This window comes from Hypomesus transpacificus, chromosome 13 (genome assembly GCF_021917145.1).
Source record: "Hypomesus transpacificus isolate Combined female chromosome 13, fHypTra1, whole genome shotgun sequence".
In the NCBI taxonomy this organism is placed as follows: domain Eukaryota; kingdom Metazoa; phylum Chordata; class Actinopteri; order Osmeriformes; family Osmeridae; genus Hypomesus; species Hypomesus transpacificus.
In genome coordinates, this window is record NC_061072.1 from 6,698,397 (window position 1) to 6,724,388 (window position 25,992).

General features: G+C 52.8%; 2 protein-coding genes across 9 annotated transcripts in view; both read left to right on the forward strand.

Annotated features, from left to right (window-relative positions):
• myo15b (myosin XVB) overlaps positions 1–5,257 on the forward strand; it is a 72,386-nt gene extending 67,129 nt beyond the window's left edge. The window contains exons 2-16 of the mRNA XM_047032668.1: positions 188–528; positions 744–774; positions 1,105–1,177; positions 1,306–1,382; positions 1,638–1,714; positions 1,791–1,921; positions 2,125–2,219; positions 2,303–2,380; positions 2,552–2,648; positions 2,925–3,073; positions 3,208–3,332; positions 3,550–3,680; positions 4,465–4,598; positions 4,738–4,875; positions 5,094–5,257. Coding sequence (XP_046888624.1) covers positions 188–528; positions 744–774; positions 1,105–1,177; positions 1,306–1,382; positions 1,638–1,714; positions 1,791–1,921; positions 2,125–2,219; positions 2,303–2,380; positions 2,552–2,648; positions 2,925–3,073; positions 3,208–3,332; positions 3,550–3,680; positions 4,465–4,598; positions 4,738–4,875; positions 5,094–5,192 — 1,776 coding nt within the window. The 3' untranslated portion in view covers positions 5,193–5,257. The remainder of the gene's footprint in view (positions 1–187; positions 529–743; positions 775–1,104; positions 1,178–1,305; positions 1,383–1,637; positions 1,715–1,790; positions 1,922–2,124; positions 2,220–2,302; positions 2,381–2,551; positions 2,649–2,924; positions 3,074–3,207; positions 3,333–3,549; positions 3,681–4,464; positions 4,599–4,737; positions 4,876–5,093) is intronic.
• Positions 5,258–5,954: 697 nt separating this feature from the next.
• Positions 5,955–25,866, forward strand: tmem94 (transmembrane protein 94). 8 transcript variants are annotated; one of them, XM_047032186.1, is made up of 33 exons: positions 5,955–6,077; positions 7,609–7,913; positions 10,436–10,555; positions 10,672–10,799; positions 10,974–11,110; positions 11,306–11,514; positions 11,679–11,830; positions 12,326–12,428; positions 12,716–12,802; positions 12,961–13,077; positions 13,439–13,495; positions 13,801–13,833; positions 15,393–15,497; positions 15,765–15,941; positions 16,331–16,597; positions 16,802–17,117; positions 17,235–17,405; positions 17,662–17,764; positions 17,929–18,137; positions 18,443–18,624; positions 19,062–19,188; positions 19,401–19,510; positions 19,601–19,700; positions 19,865–19,973; positions 20,147–20,336; positions 20,546–20,623; positions 20,716–20,801; positions 20,934–21,015; positions 21,312–21,475; positions 21,565–21,659; positions 21,804–21,897; positions 22,028–22,198; positions 22,853–25,866. In XM_047032186.1, the coding sequence occupies exons 2-33, from the start codon at positions 7,890–7,892 to the stop codon at positions 22,923–22,925; spliced, it is 4,176 nt and encodes a 1,391-aa protein (XP_046888142.1). In that variant the 5' UTR covers positions 5,955–6,077; positions 7,609–7,889; the 3' UTR covers positions 22,926–25,866. The 8 variants fall into 8 exon arrangements, with proteins under 8 accessions (XP_046888142.1, XP_046888141.1, XP_046888144.1 ...); XM_047032185.1 differs by having other exon boundaries at positions 5,955–6,073; XM_047032188.1 differs by having other exon boundaries at positions 5,955–6,073; positions 16,334–16,597.
• Positions 25,867–25,992: the final 126 nt, after the last annotated feature.

The window sequence follows — 25,992 nt, forward strand, 5'->3', positions numbered from 1 at the left end:
CCCCCCCTCTCTCTCTCTCTCTCTCTCTCCCTCTCTCTCTCTCTCTCTCTCTCTCTCTCTCTCTTCCCCCCCCTCTCTCTCTCTCTCTCTCTCTCTCTCTCTATCTCTCTCTCTCTCTCTCTCTCTCTCTCTCTCTCTCTCTCCCTCTCCCTCTCTCTCTCTCTCCCTCTTTCTCTCTCTCCACCAGGGTGGTGTTTCGGGTCCCTGGGAGGGCGTTTCTGGACTCTTCCCCGATGACCTCACCCAGCCCTGTGCCGTCCCCGACTACCACAACTACCACCTGGGCCGCCGCGAGAACAGGAGGAAGAGCATGAGGACGGCCTGCCCCCCCGCCACCAAAGTCCCCGCCCCTGGCCCCACCCATGGCCCCATCCTTGGCTCTGTGTCCGCCCAGCCCAGCAGGGAGGGGTCAATCCAGGGGTCAATCCAGGGGTCAATACTAGGGTCGGTCCAGGGGTCGGAGATTGAGATCCTTCAGTACCTGATGACGGACTTTGCCATGAGATACTTCAGAGATGCTGCCACAAGGTGACTCAGGGTGACAAGGTTGACGGAGGACAGGTTAATAGAGCAGAAAAGTCCAGGTGTTCACGTCACATTTCTGGGTGGAAAGTATGACCATTTCTCCCTCCCTCCTTCCCCTCCTTCCCTCCATCCCTCCTTCCCTCCTTCCCTCCTTCCCTCCTTCCCTCCCTCCCTCCCTCCCTCCCTCCCTCCCTCCCTCCCTTCCTTCTCCTCAATAGAGACGTGTCCAAACTGGTGGAACACACAGAGGTAGAGTACCTGCCTTCCTCCCTGAGGTCCTGCTCCCTTTCTGAACATGGTCTGACCTCTGCCCTCTCACCTCTCCCCTCCTGAACATGATCTGACCTCTGCCCTCTCACCTCACCTCTCAACTCACTTCACCTCTCCCCTCCAACCTCTCTCCTCTCCCCTCTGACCTCCCACCTCTCCTCTCCTAAACATGGTTTGACCCCTTCCCTCTCACCTCACCTCACCTCACCTCTCCCCTCACCTCACCTCACCTCTCTCCTGTCCAACCTCCCTCCCCCCTCCTCTCCCCTCTCCCCTCTGACCTCTGACCTGTGTTCTGTGTTCTGACAGGTCCCCATCAGTGAGTCACTCATTTTCTTCTTAGACCCTGAGCTGAAAGAACTGGCTGTCCAGTCCTTTTTGAGTAAGTGCCCCCCCCCCCCCCCCCCCCCCCCCCCTACACACACACACAACACATGCACGCACACCACACCACACACAATGTACACACACTACACACAAACCCATGTAACCTCCCCCTAATCTCTGCAGGTGTAATGATGTTCATGGGAGACCTGACCATGAAGAATGAGCTCTCAGAAGGAGACTGTATCAAACACATTTTGCTGGTTAGTCCTCAGTGCACTGGACCTCCAGAGATGAAGGGTTCATGGGTTAGGAGTTGAAAGGGAGTTGAATTGTTCATGGAATGGAAGTTGAATTAGAGTTGAATGGGAGTTGAATGAGAGTTGAATGGTTAATGGAATAGGAGTGCAATGCGTGTTGAATGGTTCATGGAATGGGAGTTGAATGGGAGTTGAATATAAATATCAATAGTTGAACTGAAGCTGAACCTTGCATCCTCCGCGTTCCTGTGTCTGCAGCTGGGGAAGGAGAAGGAATTCCTGAGAGATGAGATCTACTGCCAGATCATCGGACAGACCACCAACAACCCCCACAGGTGAGACACCAGGAAGGAGAGAGACAGAGAGAGTGTGTGTGTGTGTGTGTGTGTGACTGTGTGTGTGTGCTTCCAGGGAGCGCTGTACTCTGGGCTGGCGTCTGCTGAACATGGTGACAGGGTTCTTCCCCTGCTCCTCCACCCTCAAACCGTACGCCAGCCGCCACCTCCGTGACATCACCCAGGACCGCACGCACCCCTACCAAGGTACACACGTGTGTGTGTTCAAGAGCTGGCCTGTGTGTGTTAACGTGTGTGTGAGTGTGTCCGAGCCAGAGCTGGCCCATCTGTGTGTCAACATGCGTGTGTGCTGGCCCGTGTGTGTGTGTTCCAGAACTGGCCTGTTTGTTTGTGTTAACATGTGTGTGTTTGTTAACTTGTGTATGTGTGTGTGTGTGTGTGTGTTCCAGAGCTGGCCCGTGTGTGTGAGGACAACCTGAAGCGCTCCCTGACGCATGGCGGTCGCAGACATGTCCCCTCCCACTTAGAGTTGGATGCCCTGCTGGTAACACACACACACACACTTGCACTGTAAACATGCTTATGCTTTATAGACACCACAGTTCATGTGTGTGTGTGTTCCTCCAGGCTGGCAGGAGTACTCGTCGTTTCCCCATACAGTTCCCAGGAGGGGTGGAGTTCCCCTGCAAGATCCGCAGCTTCAGTGTAGGCTACCTCCCTCCCTTTCTTTCCCTCCCTCCCTTTCCCTCCCTCTCTACCTCCCTCCATCCCTCCCTCTACCTCTCTCACGTTACTCCTTTCCAGTTGCCCTAATTCCTCCCTGTGTGTGTGAATATATATGTATGTGTGTGTGTGTGTGTGTGTATGTGTGTGTAGGTGGCGCTAGAGATTGTCCAGGAGCTCTGTCTTGAGATGGCCGTCCAGGATCCTTTAGAAATTCAGGAGTTCTTCATCCACGCCACCAGGGGCCACGGTGCTGCACTCACCCGTCTGGGGAGGAGGGGAGAAGGGGTCTGAGAGAGAGGGGGGGGGGGGTCTGAGAGAAGGGGGATAGGATGGAGGGGCCAGAGAGAGACAGATGAGAAGGGGGAAGGAGAGGGGGAGCAGAGAGAGAGAGACTGTACTGCATGTAAACAACACAGCTGTGTTTTTTTACAAGCTCATCTCTGTGTCTCTCCTCTGTCTCTCCTTCTCATCCCCCTCTCCTCCCCCTCTCCTCCCTCTACTCCCTCTCTTCATGCTGGGGCAGATGGGATGGTGCGTCCCATCCACCCGGATGAGTACCTGTTTGACTTCCTGCTGGACGACGGCTCCATCGGTCTCTCCTTCCGCCGGCTCGTCTGGACACACCCCCTGACCTTCCCCAATGACCTCTACATCGAGTTCCACTACCAACAGGTACTTTAACGATGCCCCTACCGTAGCAACACCCCTACTATCAGGCACCACAGCAACACTCCTACCTACAGGTACAGTCATTTGGAACCCCCACAACTGACAGGTACCCTAGCAACCCCCCTGTGTGTGTCCAGGTGCTGGGTGACTACCTGGATGGGAAGCTGCTACTTCCAGGTTCGGACTCGGCCCTCTCCAACCAGCTGGCCAAGCTGAGTGCCCTTCAACACCTGGCCCTGGGCCTGCAACACCAGCCCACTGCGTGAGTAGCAACACTGTCAACATGTCCCCTTAAACAGTCCACCTCCCTCCAGCTGTCCTTCCCTCAAACTACTTCCCTCAAACTCGACCTCCATCATCACCCTACCTCTCTCATCCTGCTGTATATCCTCCAAGCTCTATTGTCGTCTACTACTCCCCTATCAACCCCTTCCCCTGACCTTGGGTCGTTCATGGTTCCTGCTCTGTTTTCCCCGCAGGGCGGAGTTGAAGGACTACCTCCCCAGACAGGAAGGGGGCAGCACCAGCCAACAGCTGCTGCCCTCCTGCCTCTCCCAGCTGGCCGCCATGGCCTCCCTCGGCCCTCGCGATGCCAAACGAGCCGTCCTGGGTGAGAGGGCTTAACGTTTGCGTTCGAATCGCTTAGGGGACGCTTGCCTACAAAGCAACGTCTCAGCACAAACGGCTTACTCACTGTTCACCCTCCCCTCTCCTCCCTCCCCTCTCCTCCCCTCTCCTCTCCTCCCTCCACTCCCCTCCCCTCTCCTCTCCTCCCTCCCTCCCCTCCCCTCCCCTCTCCTCTCCTCTCCTCTCCTCTCCTCTCCTCTCCTCTCCTCTCCTCTCCTCCCTCCACTCCCCTCCCCTCTCCTCCCTCCCCTCCCCTCTCCTCTCCTCTCCTCTCCTCCCTCCACTCCCCTCCCCTCTCCTCTCCTCTCCTCTCCTCTCCTCTCCTCTCCTCTCCTCTCCTCTCCTCTCCTCTCCTCTCCTCCCTCCCTCCCTCCCTCCCTCCCTCCCTCCCTCCCTCCCCTCCCCTCCCCTCCCCTCTCCACTCCTCTCCTCTCCTCCCCTCTCCTCTCCTCTCCTCTCCTCTCCTCTCCTCTCCTCTCCTCTCCTCTCCTCTCCTCCCTCCCTCCCTCCCTCCCTCCCTCCCTCCCTCCCTCCCTCCCCTCCCCTCTCCTCCCCTCTCCTCTCCTCTCCTCTCCTCTCCTCCCTCCACTCCCCTCTCCTCTCCTCTCCTCTCCTCTCCTCCCTCCCTCCCCTCCCCTCTCCTCTCCTCTCCTCTCCTCTCCTCTCCTCTCCTCTCCTCTCCTCTCCTCCCTCCACTCCACTCCACTCCCCTCCCCTCCCCTCCCCTCCCCTCCCCTCCCCTCCCCTCTCCTCCCCTCGTGTTCCAGATGAGCTGTGCTCCCTGCCTCTGTTCGGCTCCAACATCTTCATGGCCCAGAAGGTCAGCCAGCGTGGCTGCCCCTCCCCCTGCGTGGTCGCCGTCGGCCAGGAGGGGGTGCTGTTCTGCCAACCCAAAACCCAGGTAGGGTCCCCCACAGCCCTCCCAGACATTCCATACATGTCAGAACCACATGGACACACACACACAGAGCTGTGTCCAGGACGATCCAGCCCCCAGTCAGCCTGACAGTGGTTCCCCCTGCTGTGTTCGCCCTCTCCAGGTCAGAGTGTTTGCGATCCCCCTGGCCGACGTGCTGTCCCTGCGCTCCGTCCGCCCCAAGAAAGACAAAGTGCCAGTGGTGGAGGTGAAGTACGGCAGCCCAGCCCAGCCCAAAAGCATCAGTATCCACCTCAAACAGGTACGGGTTCTGACCCAGGGACGGCTGAGGTCACGTGATCGGGTGGGGGGTGACAGCTGATCGAGAGGTTGAATATTTGTGCTGATGTGTGTGTGTGTGTATGTACATGTATGTCTGTGTTTGTGTGTGCGTGTGTGTGTCTGTGTGTGTATTTTTTTGTGTGTACGTGTGTATGTGTGTGTGTGCATGTCTGTGTGTGTCTGTCTCTGTTTTCACAGGCCAAGGAGCTGTGCCACATCTTAGCTGTCATCATGGAAGAACTGGTGCGACCACCCATCAACAGCTCCATATCCAACTTCACAGGGTTCACCCAATAACACACACACACATGCAGCATTCACCCACTAACACACACACACACACACACATTCATCATTCACCCACTAACACACACATGCAGCATTCACCCACTAACACACACACACATGCAGCATTCACACACTAACACACCTTCTAGAATACACATGCACCTTAAAGGTTACTTTGTCTGGTGTTCAGTTATAGGAGAAGAAACAGCTGCTGCAATCATCACACATTCCTCTAAAGCACACGAGTATTTATATGAGCCACACACTAATAGTAAACAAGCTAAAAATGAGCTGTATCTACTTTTTAAATTTCAAACTGTTTGATGACCAACGAATGTATAATTTTGTACATTTTAATTTAAAAAAAAAGTGCAATACACGTATGCAATAAATGCATATATAATAACAATCAAAAGGTTTGATGATTTCAATATTAATTTATATTATATATTTGTATCTGTAAAATCAAAGTATTTGTGTTTAAATAAATTTGTACTATTATTAAAGACCTGGTTTGGGTGCATACACGGTGTGGCTTCGTTCAATGTCTTGTGTGTTATGAATCGCGCTGTTCTTTAAGAATAGTGCGAGCGAGAAGGTCTAGCTGGGTCTCGTATTTCAAAATACTGTAGAACTTGCATCTTCAATGAGCACCTTATAGCGCCACTACAAGCCAATCAAAAGCGAGGAAAGCGCAGTTATGGCAAGCCCTCTCGGAATCTCGACCTATCACTGTCCGGTTCCCTTGTTCCTGATACAAAAATGCCACCCCTTCTTTCCCGTTTCTGAACATGGCCGTTTCTCGTAAGGGATACGCCGTCACTAGCAGCCGTAAGTGAGAGAGTTGGATTAAAACACGGTGTTTGAGGAAGAAGATACGAGCGCACCGTGTAAGTGAGTGAACAGTAAACAATGTTGATTTGATATCGTGTACATGTTACCTATGTTCTTGTGGAGTGTTACTTCACGCCCCTGTCTCCAGTCTCAGCTACTCTCAGAGTGAGTGACATTGACCGAAATCTTGCCTGAATGGATGACATCTGCGATGATCTGAAACGGGTCTTGATTTTTCGCTTACCAACAGTGCTGTTGTTGTGTGAATGCAATGCACGTCGTGTCAGTTAAGGTGCTAACCAGGATCGTGCAATGTGGAGCAAAAGCAAGAAAGGTTAGCTAGCTAGCCTTTCCTTGCCCCCCATACGACATAGCTTTGGAGGGACGAGTGATCCGAGTGACTTTACTTTAGCGCGATGCTAGCCAGACGCTTCTACCTGCTGTTACCTACCTCTAAATAACTGGATTGCTGGCCAACCAGTGAGTTGTAACCGTTAGCTGATGCATGATTATAAACAAGTAATATGCTTAGTTTTTACCGTATTTGCAATTGGGGCACTAGAGGCCGACAACTGACTACCGTGCCGGGCACATCCTGAACTGTCTGCGGGCCGACGAGCATTGCCACTCATCGTTCCACACTGCAGACTTAAGTTGTATCAGTCATGACTGTCGCCCCGTAAGCCAGACAGACTGATTGGTTACATGTAAGTATAGACCGCGAAGTTAATCCAAGGATAATCATCTTGAGTGATTATAGCAACTACTAGTAGCCTGGTTACTACGTCGGCCAGGTGAGGTCAGGTTTAGAGCGGAACTGACTGGCCGTAGCTCTGTTGATGCTGTCTGCATTTAGTCATTTAGCAGACGCTCTAGCCATGTTACGGTTGAGTTCGACACTACTTCCTTTTAAATCGTTTCTTGTCCGAGTAGTCTGGCTAAGAAGGCTGTTGTTGTTCACCAGTGACCCTTTACTATACTAGAATGCTCTTGGCCCATGCCTAGACTTGCGGGGTAAACTTTATTGGATAGCTTACAACAACAGGCCCGGATCCACTACAACTTGTCTGTTACCGTATCAGGATTGACTGATCAAACGATTACGGAACAAAACTGCACATTATCTTTGTGTCTGACTCTCTTTGTGATTCTCTTGCCCCCCCCCCTCCTGTCTGTCTGTCTGTCTCTTGCCTCTATCTGTCCCTCTCTCTCTCCACCCCTCTATCTCTTGTTCTGTGTTGCTCTCTCCCATTGAGTGAGTGCTGTCTAGTGTGTTAGCCAACTGACTCGGCTTTCCTGGTATTTGTGTGTGAAGGGAAGCTGCTTATGTGGCGAGCGAGAGAGGGATACAGTCGAGGGGGAGAGTGTATTCCTCTGTCATGTTTCTATGCAAACAGGTGGGATGGGCACAGCTCGGGGGTTAGAGCAGTGGACTGCTACAAATCCGCCCAATCAAATGAACGTTGGTCTTGACTTCCTACATTCTCTCACGGAACACACAGTGAGCACACGACTCTGTCACCGACATCTCTTGTTTGTGTACACGACACATGTTAACGCCCCTCCCTCCACCTGCCCCTTTCCTCCCCAGAGACTCCTCCACCTCCAGCAAACAAGGCTCCACACTGCTGCCCGACCCCTCACCACCACCTCTGATACGCCTCCCAACTACAACTCCCAGGCTGCCGTGCTGCAGGCGTGCGTCTGCCTTAGCCTTCCCTCAGACTGGCAGAGCCGGCTGGGTCAGGGGCTCTGGGAGGAGGTCAGGGGGCGCGCCGGACGAGGGCCCTCCGAGGTCAAAGGTCGTCAGGGAGGGGGAGACGTGCGCGACGTTGCTAGGGCCCTGGAGCATGTTGAGGGGCTGCCGTTGCCATGGAGCTGCAGGATAAGAAGCAGGTGAGTCTTGTTGCCTAGCGCTTACCTGTTCCTGGGGGGGATGGAGTTAGTGTCAACAGAGAGGCCCATGGGAACCCTCATAAAGACAGCACTCAGCCCCGGGGGGGGTGTTCTGATTGGGTGGTTTGATCCGTAAGGCATCTCTGCCCCCTCTCACACCTGATCGGGGGGGGGGAAAACAAGAGTTGTTTATCATCTGGTGAACGTGTTGGGGCCTGTTCCATCAGGAACAGCCCCCATCTTGGCTTATTCAGTAAACTGGCTCTATGGAATGGACCTCTGGTCTCACTGCAGACTGCTGGCTGTTTGCAAACCAGAGATGACAGATTCTAACCGGCATCTCCTCCTCCTCCCCAACGCTTCACTTTCTCACCCCCTGCATCTGGTGTGTGTGTGTGTGTGTTCAAAATGAGTGTGTGTGTTTATTGAAATGTGTGGTTTTAAATGAGCGTGTGCGCGTGGTGTGTGTGTTTATCTCAAATGAGTCACCCAGCGCTGGTATATGCAGTTAAACATAGACTTACAGGAGGAAGGGTGAAGGAGTGCTCTAAACGGCGTAGGTATGCAGGGGCAGGTCATCGTGTGTGTGCGTGAGGGAAGGTGGGTCTGTGTTTATGTGTGTGTGTGTGTGTGGGCAAGTTGTCGCTCAGTACTGACAGGTTCTGAACAAAGGTCGCTTCCCTCGCAGCGTTGTGATGGCGAAGGTGCCCTTTGCCCCCGCTGTCTCTTATGTCATCATAATCATGTCTTCATTTAGCTTTAATGTCATAATGTGTTCATTTATCTTCTAGCCTTTTAAATAATAACAATTAATTCATTTAGCTTGTATACAAAGCCATGTACAATGTTTTGTTTGCCGTTGAACGCTCTACCGCTGAGCTCTAACCATCTGCCCATAGGCTATGATTTGCTTTGGATACAAACACAAGCAAAGAGAAGAAAAAAGGTTATGTCCCGGCGATGGAGAACAGTCTCCCTCTCAGTGTTTTTCCCTTTGACACATGTGGGACGTATGTGACATGCAGGACATCCTGTGTGGAATGTGGAGGTGTGTGTGTGTGTGGACTGTTGCTACACTAAGAGGTGGGTGTGGACCTTGTTGGCTAGTTTGTGCGTGTGTGTGTTCCTGGTTCCTGCCTGGTGTGCAGATCAGGAGAGAGAGTGTGATGGTGGTGAGAGGGGTCTCCTTTCTCCATATTCCTCTGGTTTGAGTGGTGGGGCCGTCTTTCTTTCTCTCTGTCTCATTCTCTCTCCTCCCTCCCTCCCTCTCCCCCCCCCCCCCCATGTTTCTCTCTCTCTCTTTCTCTCTGGCCACTGTATCCCTCCTGTGCTGCAGAATGTGCTTTGCTGGCAGATGAGAACAATACCACACCCAGGATGGGCCAGGTTGGCAAAGCTCCTCTCTGTCTACAGTCTTTCTCTCTCTCTCTCTCTCTCTCTCTCTCTCTCTCTCTCTCTCTCGCTCTCTCGCTCTCTCGCTCTCTCGCTCTCTCTCTCTTTCGCTCGCTCTCTGTTTCTCTTTTCTTTCTGTCCCAGCTGTGACCAGTTCTGGCTTGACCAGCCAGCCAGTGTTAGTGAGAGAGGAGAGCTGGGCTGGGGCCCTGTGTGGTGCAGAGCTGAGCTGGGCAGTCTGGGGCCAGAGCTGGAGCAGGGAGAGATACCCTGAGCAGTCAGTCAGCTAGCCAGCCAGTCAACCAGTCAGTCAGCCAGTCGGCCCATCAGCCACTAGACAGCCAGTCTGTCAGAGGAGCGTCATGGTCCTGAGAACGGCAGACTGGGTCTGGCAGAGGAAGACTGTAAGTGTGTGTGCTCATCTCCATGTTGCCACGGCAGCCAGGTGTAGCTGGATGAGTGTCGGGGTGATGTTGGGTAAGATGAGACACAGCGGTGGTGTGTGTAGCTGTTAGGGCTGCCGAGATTGGAGTTCTTCTAGTGTGTGTGAGAGGCTTTGACGTGTGTGTGTGTGTTGTGAAAAAGACTCTGGAGATTCATCCAAGTGTGCAGGAGGGCGTTTTGCAGAGGATATGCATGTTAGGCTTCGTGTGTGTGTGCGCGCTTGTGTCTTGGCGTGTGGAGGTCTTGGTGTGTGTTTGTGTGTCTTAGTGGATGTGTGTGTGTGTTTGTTATTGTGTGTGTGTCTCAAGGATATTGCAGAGGCTTCCTGACTCAAGTTAGAGTTGAGTTATTTATAACCGTGGGATGTGGAGCTTAAAAGCAGAGTGCGTGTGTGTGTCAGTCAGTGGCCCTGCAAACTGGGGAGTGTGGGAAAAGTTGGTCTTCCCATTTCCTTTAGATATGATTCTATCCATCTTTCACTCCCACTCCCTCCCTTGATCTGTAATATTGTATGTCTGTGGGTATATTAGTGTGTGTGCACATGTATATAATTTGTATAATGAGTGTGTGGGTGTGTGTGTGTATATAATGTGTCTGTGTGTATATAATGAGTGGGTGTGTGTGTGTGTGTGTATATAATGAGTGTGTGTGTGTGTATATAATGAGTGTGTGTGTGTGTGTTCCAGGAGGAGGTGGTTGTGTCTCTGGGTCTGGCCACAGGAGAGGCTCTCCTCACCCTGAAGGAGCAGCTGAGCGGTCTGCTGGAGCAGCACCAGAAGACAGGCCACAGACGCTGCTCTGTGCAGGTGCACACACACACACACACACACACGGATAACACAGCACACACCTAGAGGGCCCGGCACACACACCTAGATGGTGTAACATCATTATTTACAAGTCTTCTCCTTCTCCTCCTCAGGAGCAGTGGGCGAAGAGCTTCCTTCATCATGGTAACCGCCATTCTTGCCTCCATTGGCCGGGAGCCGCCCTCACGCTGCTGGTGGTTTTGGGATTGCTCTGTTGCTATGGCAGCCAGCCTTTGGGCAGGTGGGTTCACAGGAAGTGGCACCCCGAGCAGGCCCACAGAACATTCTTTACTCTGGTCTCCAGGATCTCACCCACCAACTCTCCTCTCATCCTCTCCCATTTGTCTTCTCTTTCTTCCCCTCCCTCCCTCCCTCTCCTCTCCACCCTTTCTCTCCCACCTTCTCCTCTCCTCAGTCGGGGTCTGGAGGTGGCGAGCGCCCTGGCTCTCCTGCTGCTGCTGCTGCTGAACCTGTGGCTGGTGGGGCGACAGCAGAGGCTGAAGAAGAGCGAGATGGTTCGCCGTCTGAGGAGCATCATCACACAGATGGACGGTGAGGTCGCGGTGGGAAGGGGGGAGAGAGGGGGCAGCGTTCTAGAACCTCCTTCGCCAAAATCTCAGTCACAATGAATGTAGACGTAATGCACGAGGGGGTGACGAGGGGTTCTAGAACCTTCGCTGAAGCTTCCGTCACGCTTGGGACGAGCGTTCCGGAACCTTCCCTGAAACGTCCGCACTCCTCTTTCAGACTACATGTCAGGCTGTGCGGGCGAGAGCGTGCGCTGGTCTCCCTCCCTCTACCCTGACCTGTACACGCCCTCGTCTCCCTCCTGGTCTCTCCACTGGACCTACCGCGACTCCCAGCTGGTCAACCTGCCCGTGGCGTTGCTGGTGGAGGGGGACGTGATCGCCCTGCGCCCCGGCCAGGAGGCCTTCGCCTCGCTCAGGGGCATCAAGGTAGCCCCGCCTCCATGCTCCCAAACAAGCCCCGCCTCCATGGGCAGCCCCGCCCTAGCTCCACCAGCTAGTAGCGACACTGTCCTGATTTATTAAGTAGCATAGTCATGTCTGCTAAAGCCCCTGTGTCCTCCTCTCCCCCCACCCCCCCTACCCTCCCCCAGGATGACGAGCACATCGTTCTGGAGCCAGGAGACCTGTTCCCCCCCTTCTCCCCCCCTCCCTCCCCCCGGGCCAGCGAGAAGAGGGGCCCCCAGAGCCCCCAGCAGCAACGCCTCTTCCGGGTGGTCCGCACCCCCATACTGGACAGTGTCAGGTGGGGCACTCGGCCGTCCCTGCCTCCCTCCCTCCCTCCTTCTTCCCTTCCTTGTCTCCGTCCTGTCGTCCGTTCACTCTGTGCTTCCGTCCTTTTTTTTTCTCTTCCTTTCTGTCCTTTCTTCCTTCTTTCATTCCTCCCTTTCTTCCTCCCCGTCTTCCCTTCCTTGCTCCCTCGCTCCCTTCCTTCCTTCCTTACCCTCCTTATTTCCTCCCTTCCTCAAGGAGGCTGAGTTTATGGCCAGGCACACAGGGGGAAGAGATACAGGAGAGCTTATCTGACCCAGATGTTAATCATTCAGCTAGACCCCCTCGTGTGATGGGGCCTCTGGTTAAAGGTTAAAGGTTGAGGGGTTGTGAAAGGGTTTGCACGTCTCCTGAATGATTGGCCTGCCTGTCACTCATCCAGTCATCTACAGGTCAGCGAGGGCATGCGTTGGATGCATGCCGGATGCACGTTGGATGTTAACCTACCTCCCATCCATTCGTGTCACAGGAACAGCCTGGACCTGGCTCTGTCTGGGCCAATCACGTCGCTGGATAATGAGCGCTTCACAGTGCAGTCCATCATGGCCAAGCTGGCCTGTCCCATCGTGCTGGTGAGACACGCCCCCTCACAGAACATAAAGTACCGAAATCTGGAAACAATCATAGAAGAACAATATATGGGCTGTAATCAATAATATAGAAACATGTGGATACCGTGTACAGCCCTGTGTATTTATGGTATTGGGTATTTTGTATTGTTTGTATATTTTTCCTATTTTCTCCTCTTGCCTACTACACTGCCTCAATTTCCCCTTGGGGATCGAGAGATTACCAACTACTACTACTACCACCTGGGCAGTGGTGTCCATGTGGCTGACATGCTGTTTCCCTCCTGTAGCTGGCGTTCCTGCTGGTGAACACGGTGCGGTTCTTCTGCGACGCTCCCAACCTCACCCCCGCCTGCTGGCACCTCCTCCAGCTACAGGTTAGACAACTCAACTCTGCTCCCAACACACAGGATTGTTGTTAAGGTTGTTGTGGTGCAGCTGATGGTTGTTGTTGTTGTTGCAGCTGATGGTTGTTGTTGTTGTTGTTGTTGTGTTGCAGCTGATGGTGGTTGTTGTTGTTGTTGTTGTGTTGCAGCTGCTGGGCGTGCTCCCCATCCTGCCTCTCCTGTTCCCAGTGCTCTGGGTCCTGGTCAACGCCTACGGGGAGGCCCGCGTCCTAGCAGAGTCCAGCCGCGCCTCTCCTACCGGCCTGGTGAGACACACACACACACACACACACACATAGGTGCACCACATGCACACATCTACACACCGCACATTTACATTTATTCATTTAGCAGACGCTTTTATCCAAAGCGACTTCCAAGAGAGAGCTTTGCAAAGTGCATAGGTCACCGATCATAACAACAAGCACATAGACACATGCATACCCTGTACACCACATATCACACACACCCCTACATGTATACCACATATATACACATACATACATTCATGCACCACATACGCACACTCGTGTACACACACCACATGCAAGTACACACACACACACACACTCACAGGGGAGAGAGGCCTCCGTCTGTGTCGTTAACGAGCCTCTTCTCTCGTCCCAGCTTGCTAAGTTTTCTGAGGACACTCTAAGCAGCTACACAGAAGTGGTGTCCTCCCAGGTACAACCTCTCACCTCCGTCCCCACGCTCGCCGCCCCCCCCCCCGTCCTCGCCCGCTGCCCTTGCCCCTGCATACCCCTCTGTGCAACCCTGTACGCAGCCCCCAGCCCCCCACCCCCTTTTCATACATCCTCCTCAGTTGCTATGGAAGCAGCAGCCATCTTTGGTTGTTGCCCTGGCCCCATTGCCTCTGTTCTGACATCCTCTGTCCTGTTTCCACACGTGCACTTCCTGTTGCACGTCACCTTGTTTTGTACTCGGGACGTTGCCGTGGATACCACTCTTCATCACCATCATCATCCAAGTCTTGGCCGAGCAGTCTACTTCTTTCTCATTGGGTACGACGATGTCCAATCATCTCAACTCACCTTTTTTTCTCTCCTTTTGATGACCCCCCCCCCCCGCTCCCGACACACGTTCGGTTCACCCAATCACGTAAAGCTTAAACGTCCTTGACACGCCCCACCCCCCTTCCCAGCCAAGAACACTTCATCCTTGTCCAGACACCAGCCTTAGCCCCTCCCCCTGCCTGGCCCCAAGCCTCTTGCCAGCCTATCAGATTCTGACTGAGGCAAGCAACATGGGTCCGGTTCTGTAGTGTTGACCTATCAAAACCCAGGCCTGGCATGTGGGGGGGAGGGGTTCAAGATTGTTTCTGAACAAGGCCCTCCCTTTAAGTCTGTGCTTGCTACCTGTACCTACCTGCCTGCAATGCATGATGGGAAATCAGTCCCATGGACTCTCGGTTCTCTCAGATGGCTCCCTCTTTTTCCTCTCCTTTCCTCATCTCCTCTCGTCCTCTCCTCATCTCCTCTCTTCCTGTCCTCATCTCCTCTCCTTCCTCTCCTCATCTCCTCTCCCTCCTTTCCTCATCTCCTCTCGTCCTCTCCTCATCTCCTCTCTTCCTGTCCTCATCTCCTCTCCTTCCCCTCCTCATCTCCTTGTCTCCTCTCTTGACTTTCCTCCTCTCCTTCCTCTCTCATATCCTCTCCTATTCTTCACTTCCTCTCCTCTGTTCCTTAGGTTGATAAGATAGTGTGTATTGGTCTGTTAGAGGACATAGGAGAAGAGAGTGAATAAAGCTGTCTGAGATGACTGGGACTAAGCCTCTGATCCTGACCAAATCTCTGGACCGCTATTGGTGTTCAGACCGAGGACGCCTTCTTTGATTGGCTTATCCAGCCCCACCAATCGAAGTGTAGAACCGCGACTCTCCAATCAGAATCGGTGTCACCTGAAATCTAGTGGTCTGAAGTGTGTTTGTGAGAGAGAGTACATCTCCCGGGGATGATCAAGCGTTTGTCCCACCTGGCTTGAATTAGCTAGGTGTTAACGTTAGCATACCTGGTTCCAACTCAGTAGAACAGTTTCTGCCTGGTCTTGTGTTAGCCTTACGTCATGCCTTTCTTCTAGTTGTCTCACTATTTTTACTGCTAGCCCTGATGTTAGCCCTCCTGCTAGCCCTGATGTTAGCCCTCCTGCTAGCCCTGATGTTAGCCCTCCTGCTAGCCCTGATGTTAGCCCTCCTGCTAGCCCTAATGTTAGCCCTCCTGCTAGCTCTAATGTTAGCCCTCCTGCTAGCTCTAATGTTAACCCTACTTCTAGCCCTACTGCTAGCCCTAAAACTAGCTTTCCTGCTAGCCCTAGCTCTTCGGTTCCAGCCAGTCCCCCAGATAAGCTAGCTACTCTACTGGCTTTTCCAGTGACTCAAAGCTTGCTGAGGCCAGTATGTAGTACTGCAGTAGAGAAGGAATCGCTTCCTCAAGATTTGAGATTTTTTTTGCAACTGCTGGAAAGTGGCAGTATGCTGTAGAATGGGTTGTAGAACGCAGTAGTTAAACTGTATCTGTTTGTGTGTGTGTGTGTGTGTCTGTCTCTGTCTGTGTGTGTGTCACAGGAGATGCTGCGGTGTGTGTGGAGACACCTGGTGGCCATCCTGAAGGGGGAGTCTCAGACCCTGTGCTATACCTCCAGCCTGCTACACTCACTGGGGTCTGTCACTGTAAGTGTGTGTGTGTGTTTGTTCTTGTGTATTAACTTAACAAGGGTGTGTGTGTGTGCTTGTTTATAAACTTAAGGGTTTGTGTATGTGTGAGAGAGAGCTTGTACGTGTGTGTGTGTGTGTGTGTGAGAGAGAGAGGGAGCTTGTATAAATGTGTGTGTAACATCCCGTGTGCAGGTGCTGTGTGTGTATGTGTAACATTCGGTGTGCTGTGTGTAGGTGCTTTGCATGGTCTGTGTGTAATGTCCTGTGTGTGTGTGTATGCAGGTCCTGTGCTGTGTGGATAAGCAGGGCATCTTGTCGTGGCCTAACCCCAGCCCAGAGACCGTTCTGTTCTTCAGCGGGCGAGTCGAACCGCCCCACGACAGCCAGGACGACCTGAGAGACGACCTGTCAGACAACTCCTTCTGCCGCATGGAGACGGACGACGACCGCGAGGTCGAGGTGTGTGTGTGTGTGTGAGAGAGAGTGTGTGTGAGTGTGTTGGGGGAGAGTTTGTGTGTTAGGAATGTTTGTGTGTGTGTGTGGGGGGACAAAGTGTGTGTTTTGAATTTGTGTGCGTTTGTGTGTGTCTGACTACTCGATGACATCATTGTTTTTATTGTAGCAGCACTCATTCTGGTTGCCCGCTCATGTGAGTGATATGTAGCAAGAGTTACATACTATAGCTACACTGTAGTCGTAGTTAGACTGTGTAGCTATACTGAAGTCCTAGTTACACTGTAGTTACAGTTGTCATAGAGAACAGATGTCCATTGTCTCTCGGATTTCCTGAGTTACTTTAGCTTACTGTTACTTTTATCTGATTGGCTAATATCCCTGCCTGGAGTCAGCAGCAAGTCTCTAATTGGTCAGCGCTACTGCCCGTCCAGGCCCTGGAGGCGGAGGCTTTGCTGCGTCGTCCAATGACAGACTCCCCTTTGCACCTGGGGGAGGGGCACGAGCCCAGCGAGACGTCCCATGACACGGCCCAGTCCTCGGACGTGCTCCACCCACGGCTCGTGTGCCCGCCGCCGCCCCACACGCGAAACAAACACCCCTCAGGCTCCAACGTCAGCTTCAGCCACGACACCGAGGGGGGCCAGGACGAGCTCACGCAGGTAGCACACACACACACACACACACACACATATAACCACACACGGGGAACACACACATTCACATTATGTCAAGGTACATCTGCATACCCTCCTGCCTCTCCTCTTCCATTCATCCCCTCATCTTCTCCCCATCCTCCTCCTCCTTTTACTCTCCTCATCTCCCCTTCTTACCCATCCTCCACCCCCACCCCCCCCCCCCTCCAGGACCAGGACCGCGTGGGCTGCCCCGAGGCCGAGGCGGAGGACTTTGTGTGCGACTACCACCTGGAGATGCTCAGCCTGTCCCAGGACCAGCAGAACCCCGTGAGCATCCAGTTTGACGACCTGGCGTGGCAGTGCCACCTGGCCTCGCTCAAGCCGCTGGGCCTGAACATCCTGCTGAACCTGTGCAACGCCAGCGTCACCCGCCAGCTGTGCTGCTTCTCCGACCACCTGTCCAACCTGGCCCTGCAGGAGGGGCGCGGGGCCGTGCTGCCGGTGCACATCCCCTGGGGGCTCTGCGAACTCTCCAGGCTCATAGGTGGGAGACCGCCACACACACACATGCTTGGGTACACACTTTGGACCCGTCTATGAGGTGGGAGAACTTGGTCCCCCCCAGACCGGGGTCCTGACCCCGAGGCTGTGCTTGGTGCAGGCTTCACGCCGGGGGCAAGGGGGCTGTTCAGACAGGAGAACCACCTGGCTCTGTACCAGCTGCCGGAGGACCCCCACCAGGAGTCGGGGCCGCGGCGCGCGCAGCTCTTCATCAAGAGGCAGCTGCCCATCAGTCACCTCATCTCCCTCCTCGTGAAGGACTCCTCCTCGGGTGAGTTGACTCTGCTGTGTCTCTCTCTCTGTCTGTCTGTCTGTCTGTCTGTCTCTCTCTCTCTCTCTCTCTCTCTCTCTCTCTCTGTCGGTCTCTCTTTCCGTCTCTCTCCGCTCTCGGTTGAGCTTTCCTTCTTTCTCTTTTTTTTCTCCCCCTCCGTCTTTCTTTCGATTTCTCGGTTTCACTTTTCCGTCCCTGTGTGTCTGACCTCTCCTCGGTCCCGTGTTGTGACCCCCCTCTGACCTCTAACCACCAGACAACGTGCAGATGCTGTCTCACGGCTCAGCTGACCTCATCCTGGAGTCCTGCACGGACTTCTGGGACGGGGCCGATATCTACCCCCTCTCTGGCTCCGACAGGTACAGACACACACACACACACACAGACACACACACACGGTCAGATCAGGGAAGAAATAAGTGTGATAGGGCATTTACGAATCTTTATCAACACTCTTATCTTTCTCTGTCTCTCCCTCTGTGCCCACACACACACACACACACATACACATACACACACACAGGAAGAAGGTGCTGGATTTCTACCAGCGAGCCTGCCTGTCGGGGTACTGCTCGGCGTTCGCCTACAAGCCCATGCAGGTGTCCCTGTCATCCCAGCTGGATGGGAAGTGTGTGGAGCTGGCCCCGGGACCCTGCCTGTACTCTGGGCTGGAGCTGCCCTCCACCACCCCCCTCAAACACGGCTCCCGCAGAAACAGCTGGAGCTCTGATGGTGAGGACAGGGGGGGGAAGGGGGGGGAGAGGGGAGGGGCGGAAGGGGAGAGCGGGGAGAAATGGGGAGAGGGGGGGTCGGGTAAGAAGGAGAGAGGGAGGGTTTGGGGAGAGAGAAGGAGGGATTGATTGATGGATGGGTGGATGGATTGATGAATAAGTAGATGGATGGATTGATAGGAAAGTGGAGCTAATAGCAAGAACTAATCAGTGCTATTTTTCTTTGCCACTTCACACCCGCCCCTCCTCCCCTTTCTCCCTCATCTCTCCCTCCCTTCTGCCAACCTCCCTCCCCCCTCTCTCCAGAGGGTATAGGGGAGGGGGTGGAGCGTGAGGACTGTGTGCAGGCCCTGAGCGGTCAGATCTTCATGGGCATGGTGTCGTCTCAGTACCAGGCCCGCCTGGACACGGTGCGCCTCATTGACGCCCTCGTCACCGCCTGCATCCGCTTCGTCTACTTCTCCATGGAGGATGAGCTGCGCAGCAAGGTGAGAGAGAGAGAGAGAGAGAGAGAGAGAGAGAGAGAGAGAGAGAGAGAGAGAGAGAGAGAGAGAGAGAGAGAGATGGGCAGAGGGATGGAGGAGAGATGTTCTACCTGCTCCTGTGAACATGCCAGGCTGCATCCCCCCTCCTCCTCTCATCCTCCTGTTCAGCATGGCCATCCTCTCCATGTCCTGACACACACACACACACACACACACACACACACACAGAGTCAGTTCCACAACTGTCAGACAGAGGCAGGAGTTAAGTTAGAGAGAGAGAGAGAGAGTTATATGCGGGTGTGTGTGTGTACGAAAGATTATGATGAGGACGGTGTTGGAAGAGAACAAGGATGATATTTGGGGATGTGGCTGGGTGATGGGATGTGATGTGATGGGGTCATGATGATGATGATGGTGCTGATGAAGGTGCTGCTCCCCAGGTGTTTGCAGAGAAGATGGGTCTGGAGACGGGCTGGAACTGTCACATCTCCCTGACGCCCAACGGGGACTCGCCCTACGACGCCCCCGCCAGCCCCAGCCAGTCCCTGCACGACGACCTCAACCAAGGTACCCTGTGTGTGTGTGTGTGTGTCTCTGTCTCTGTCTGTGTGTGTTGGAAGGGGGGGGAGGGAGGGAGGAGTGTGTGTGAGTGTGTGTGTGTGTGTAGTCTTCCATAGAGAGGAGACTTAATGGAGGATTAATGAAAGCCCTATCACACTCGATACTCATCAGATCTGATCTTGTGTCTGTGTCAATTGTGTGTGTGTGTGTGTGTCCAGACTCGCGTGACGAGGCTGAGGGCCTGCTGCTCCAGGAGGAGGAGGGCCACTCTGCCAGCTTCCAGCCCACAGACAGCGACGTGCCCAGCTTCCTGGAGGACTGCAACAGGGTAACACTCTCTCTATGTCTCTCTCTCTCTCTCTCTCTGTCTCTGTCTGTCTCTCTCTCTCTCACCCCTCCCTCTCTGTCCCTCCCCCAGGCTAAGCTACCTCGAGGGATCCACCAGGTGCGTCCTCACCTCAACAACATAGACAACGTGCCTCTGCTGGTTCCCCTGTTCACCGACTGCACCCCCGAGAGTGAGTCTGCAGGACACACACACACACACAGTGTGCACACAGACTAGAACATCATCATAAGTGAGATTCCGGACAGGGCACAGGGCTGGCTTTAACATACCACAGTCTGGATGTCACAAAATCCTATTCAATGCTGTGTGTGTGTGTGATTGTGTGCACGGTAGCCATGTGTGAGATGACGAAGATCATGCAGGAGAACAGAGAGGTCACCTGCTGTCTGGGCAGCTCAGCCAACTTCCGGAACAGCTGCCTGTTTCTGCAGAGCGACATCAGGTAACACACACACACACACGCATGCATTCTGTTCATTCTTCCAGATATAAATATAGCTTCCATTCCGTACACTCACATTCTCTCTCTCTCTCTCGTCTCTCTCTCTCTCTTTCCTCTCTCTCTCTTTCCTCTCTCTCTTCCACTCACTCACTCACTCCCCCCCCCCCCCTCAGTATCGCCCTGGACCCCCTGTACCCGTCCCGGTGCTCGTGGGAGACGTTTGGCTATGCCTCGGGGGGGGGGTTCTGTGGGGAGGTGGAGGGCCTGACCCCCCTGGGGCTGTCGGGCCAGCTCAACACCCTGGGCTGTTCCGTGTCCTTCCACCAGGGGGAGAGCGTGAGCATGGTCAAACTCATAGAGCAGGTGAGGACACACACTCGGACATACACACACACACACACACACATGCTCAGGTACACAAACACACACACATACGCTCAGGTACACACACACACACACATATTCAGGTCAACGCACACAAGCTGAACACATAAAAGCAAACGGACTGCCACGTTCACTCCTCCATGCACACGCACACTTCCTCCACCGACGTGTGTGTGTTTCCGTCCCAGGCGCGTCACACCTCTTACGGCATCCGCAAGTGTTTCCTGTTCCTACTGCAATGTCAACTGAGCCTCGTTGTCATCCAGGTGACTCTCTCTCACACACACACACACACTCCTGTACTGGACTATTTAAATTGTGACACTTACTTGTTTCGTGTGTGTGTGTGTGTGTGTAGTTCCTGGCCTGCCTGGCCCAGCTTCCTCCACCCATGAACATCACTGACATCCTCTGGCTGTCCTGCTTCAGCTGCCCTCTGCTCAGGTGCACACACACACACACACACACACACACACACACACACACACACCGTCATACATGCACACACTCTCTCTCACTCACAGACACAGATAGACAGTGTGCCTCCATCTGAAGCTTGTGTGTGTGTGTTGGCAGTGTGTCGTTGCTGGGCAAGCCTCCGGACAGCGCTGTGATGACCGTGGCCACAGGCAAGAACCTGGAGGCTATCCCTCGGAAGGTATCTACACACACATTCACACCAGCCCTATCCCTCAGACACACCAGCCCTATCCCTGACACACCAGCCCTATCCCTGACACACCAGCCCTATCCCTCAGACACACACCAGCCCTATCCCTGACACACCAGCCCTATCCCTCAGACACACACCAGCCCTATCCATGACACACACCAGCCCTAATCCTTTCACGCACAAGTTAATCAACTTGTGCGCGCGAGCCACAATATCACATTCAGGACTTGAGCGTCTCCCAGCGTACATGCCTTCTATGATCATGTCGTCACTTCCTGCAGACGCAGAACTTCTTCCTGCTGTGCTTCCTGTTGCGGTACGGCCTGACCGTGTGTGCCTACCTGCTGGGGTTCGGATTCACCCTCAACCAGGTGTGTCTCCATGCCAACAACCTCACCCTGGCCGACAACACCACGGTGTCCTGCTTCCACCTGCTCACCGCCAGGTAACGTAAACATTCACACATACACACACACACATATGGATACACACGGACAGACACACTCACTGCCGTGTGTGTGTGTGTGAACGCAGCTCGGCGGCGGACGCCCCTCATTGGTTTGAGGAACTGTCCAATGGCCTGCTGCTGTCCCAGAAGGTGATGGCAGGGTTCCTGGTTCTGCACACAGGTACCTGCTCTTCCATCTCCTCTTCCTCCGCTCATTATACAAACTCACTGGAGAACCCAGGACTCAATAACCCTTTTATTTTGATTTTTGTTGTTATTGTTCTTGCTCTCCATCTCTCTCTCTCTCTCCCTTTCCCCTCCTCAGTGTTCATCTCTCTCAGCTACGTGCATCGCTCCCAGCCCTTGTGGAGGAAGAGTCCCTTCAGCAACACCTGGTGGTGCCTCACCGTCCCTGTGGTGTAAGCATCTCTGTCTCTCACTCTCTCGCTCGGTCTCGCTCACTCACCCTCGTCGCTCGCTCGCCCTCTGTCTCCCTGAAGCTCTCTCATTCACTCTCTCCCTCCCTCCTTCCCCCCTCCCTCTGTCCAGTTTGTTGGGTCAACTGGTTCAGGCTACAGTGGACTACCAGCTGTGGCGAGACCGGTCCAGCCCCCTGACCTTTGACCTGGGCTCTGTCCCCATGCTGGCCTGGCTGCTGGGGTCTCTGTCCACGCTGCTGGTGGTGCTGCTGAACGAGGCGGTCAAGCTCCACGAGATACGGTACACACACACACACAGAGAGAGACATACACTCTCGCACACACGCACACAGCCATGCACAAGCACGCACACTCATACACTGACTCATACACACTCGCACAGATACGCACAAACACGCATGCCCACAGAGGAAATCTGAGGGGGAGGAGAGGAAAAGGAGGATAGGAAGAGAGATGAGGGTTGTGTGAATGTGAAACAGATGGTTTGGGATTATGTCGGATTACGAGTTGTAATAGAGGAGAAGTCATGTAGATGAGATCAAAGAGCTGGCTGCATGGCTACAAGCAATCACTATTTATTTATTTGTTTATTTATGTATAGAGCACGTTTAAAAACAGCCTGTTTTGTGTGTGTGTGTGTGTATCTCTCTCACGAGAGCTGTGTGTCTGTGTTCAGAGTGGGGTTTCTATGTGTGGAAGGCTGTGTTTCTGTGTTCAGAGTGGGGTTTCTGTGTGTGGAGGGCTGTGTTTCTGTGTTCAGAGTGGTGTTTCTATGTGTGGAGGGCTGTGTTTCTGTGTTCAGAGTGGTGTTTCTATGTGTGGAGGGCTGTGTTTCTGTGTTCAGAGTGGTGTTTCTGTGTGTGGAGGGCTGTGTTTCTGGGTTTTGACACGGGTGTTTCTGTGTGTTCAGAGTTGTGTCTCTGTTCCCCTGCAGGGTGCGTGTCCGCTACCAGAAGAGACAGAAGCTCCAGTTTGAAACCAAGTTGGGAATGAACTCTCCATTCTGATTGGTTCCTACAAGGAGCACTGAGGCACGGCAATACAGGGAACCAGCCTAGTCACTGTTCTCTCATTTCTCCCCCCCCCCCACCCCACACTCAGAAGCCTCAGCCCCCACCCCTCACCCCTTCACTGACGGCCAGTAGGAGCTGTTGTCTACCTAGACTTTGTTTTATCACGTTGAAGATGGAAGGAAAGACACTTTCTGAAAAAGGACAGACATTAAATTTAATTTTAAGGAACCATTAAGCTTCTTTTTTTTTAACAGCATGGACAATGTTGGTTTCTCTCTTTCTTAGACATCCCTTTCACCTCTCTCTCTCTCTCCATCTCTTTTTTCCCCTCCTCGTGTTGCTGAGACACCAGCTCTTCTTCTGCATGTTCTCTGCTCCGCTGTCCTACAGGGTCTCCCCTTCCAGGGTCTACCCTTCCAGGGTCTCCCCCTCTACAGGGTCTCCCTCCAGGGGATACCCCATCAAAACACTGTCAGGTCTTTATCTACTGAAACTCAGTGGGCTTGTCTCACCTCCACAAGGAGCTAGGCCCAAATCTCCATGACTGCGCGGAATGCTGTCGAGGCCTGCCTTCAACTCACAGATCATACATGAATGTCTATGTGTCTTTGTTAGCATCAGCAGCACTGAATAGCTGTGTAGCCAGCCTAGCCAAGCTGCAGGGATAGGCAGATATGTCTCCGTTCAGGGGTGTAGACTACGCGATACGCAGGGACTAGCCACACACGCACACACACCAGGATTTCCTGGACGGCCACTGTGAGGAGTGGTAGGTGGGTGTGGGTTGGCATTGGGGATGGGGAGGGACAGTATACCCACTACTCCATCCTACACTACACCATTGCCTCTTCTGAAGGTGTTCTGTAGACAATGGTGTTGATAGGGTAGATGGTGTTGCAAGGTGTGGCTGGGGGAGAGGACAGGGCTGCCTAGAAAATTGGGATTCTACTGTTTGTTTGGTTTGAAACTTTTTCTCTAAGCATTTAACAGCATCAAATGGCCTTCTGGAGGCTAGACTGTAACTCTGGTCAGGACTTGATATTTGCTAAATAAGGATGCAAGACAATGGTCTCTTTATTTATTTCTGTTTTTTTTAATATAAAGGGCAAACAAGCGTGTTCTTTCTTTGATCCCCTTCTCCTGATCCGAGCTAAAGGGCAAACCTGCTGTAATGCAATAAGGAATGAAGCTAAACTTCACCATGAATGAATCACTTTGTATAAATATATCTGTGGAATGTGTTGGCATGCCACTTTCTTTCTTCTTCCTTCTTTTTGTTACTTGCAGTTGTGTATCCAAACCAAGAGGAGATGTGTTTACATTGTAGAAACCTCCTCTGTGTCGTGGTTCTGTATAACCCACCCCGCTCAACCTCTCAAGAGAACGATCCGACATTTTGGCCCGGAAAAAGTGGAACTCGTCCCCGAGATCCACTCCGGAACGAGGTGACCAGGTTCCGTGGGTGGTGTTCTAGAAAAGTCATTGTGAATGTTGCTTCATGTCATTCACTTGCCTTGCTGTTTCTGATGACACTGACTCGCAGCCAGGCTACCCATCTACCTGGGCTGTTTGTTTTATTAAACCCGACAGGCCGTAGAAATGATGATGTAGTGACATAGATGGATTTCTGATTAGGACTTTCTGCCGATGTGGACAGGCCTGTCTCATCGTTCTTTCTGTCTTGTTTGACTGCATTTGCAAATTACAGCTATGTGTTAAGACTACTTCTTCCCAGGTGGTCATCTGACAGTTCATTTCCAAGTCGGCCTCTCTCTCTATGTCTTGTTTTTCTCCTCTGTGTGGCTCTCTGTCTCTCTGTGTCTCTCCCTCACTCTCCTTTCTCTCCGTCTTACTGAATTTTCGGTCTCTCTCTTTGTCTCTCTCCAGCAGAGCTGCAGTCTGTGTAGGCTCAATCTAGTGTCTTGTCATGGCCTTTTTCTAAAGCTGACGTCTGTATCTTCCAGCACTCCAAACCAGGCATGTCCGCTAGTTCTCTGTACAGCTGGCGAATGTCACACTAATCACATCCAACAGGGGCTTATTGGTTTCACTATGTGGTGCCATATCTTTCAGCTCCTTCCTCAGATGTTGCGTTCTGGTATGTTCTGCCTCGGCTATGTATGAATGTGGGCCACCAGTGAGAAGGTCAGTGATGCGCTGCTGACAGGCAGTCACAGACTCATCCCAAGATAGCACAACAACAAAAATGGCCGCCTGGATTATCACCTCGGGTGCTGGGTACACCTGTGCCCTTCGTAGGCGCTCTACCCTTTAAGTGTCATTCTCTTTTTAAGGACATTAGCTGTATCGGTTTAAGTGTCATTCTCTTTTTAAGGACATTAGCTGTATCGGTTTAAGTGTCATTCTCTTTTTAAGGACATTAGCTGTATCGGTTTAAGTGTCATTCTCTTTTTAAGGACATTAGCTGTATCGGTTTAAGCGCAGTGGTTGCATGATGGGATGTTGGAAGCGAGAGGGGGGGGGGGGGGTGTTATATAAAAGAACTGAACCAAGACATCAAGGCCTTGCTTGTGTTTATAAGGGATGGCATTGGGCATGGCTGAATGAACAAAGGATTTAGAGGAGAGGAAACTCAAAAGTGAGGTACAGCCATTTTTAAAAGGATTGTATACAGTGCAATGCATTTGTGCTTTTGGATAATATATATCTTTTTCTTTTCTTACACAACAGGGTGGAAAAGTCTGAGCCCAGCAGTCAAGATAGTTCTGTTTTGCAGTTGTTTAGAATTCAAAATTATTCTTTTTTTATTGTAGATTTTAAAAGTTTGAGTGAAACATTGAATCTTTGAAAATGTACATGAATTTCAAAATATCTATGGATTTGGTGTCCCTTTTTTTACTGACAGATTACATGGACTCCACGAGTTTGTGTAAAACCTGATGACCTGTTATCTCAGCATGATCCGACAATGTTCCAAACAGCTTCTAGTGATGTCACAGAATGCTTAGCATCTCATCCCATCAAACATGTAATGTGGCCTCAGACCTTTGGACCCTACTTTAATCATTTTTATTTCAATTTATCTATGCCGTTCTTTTAT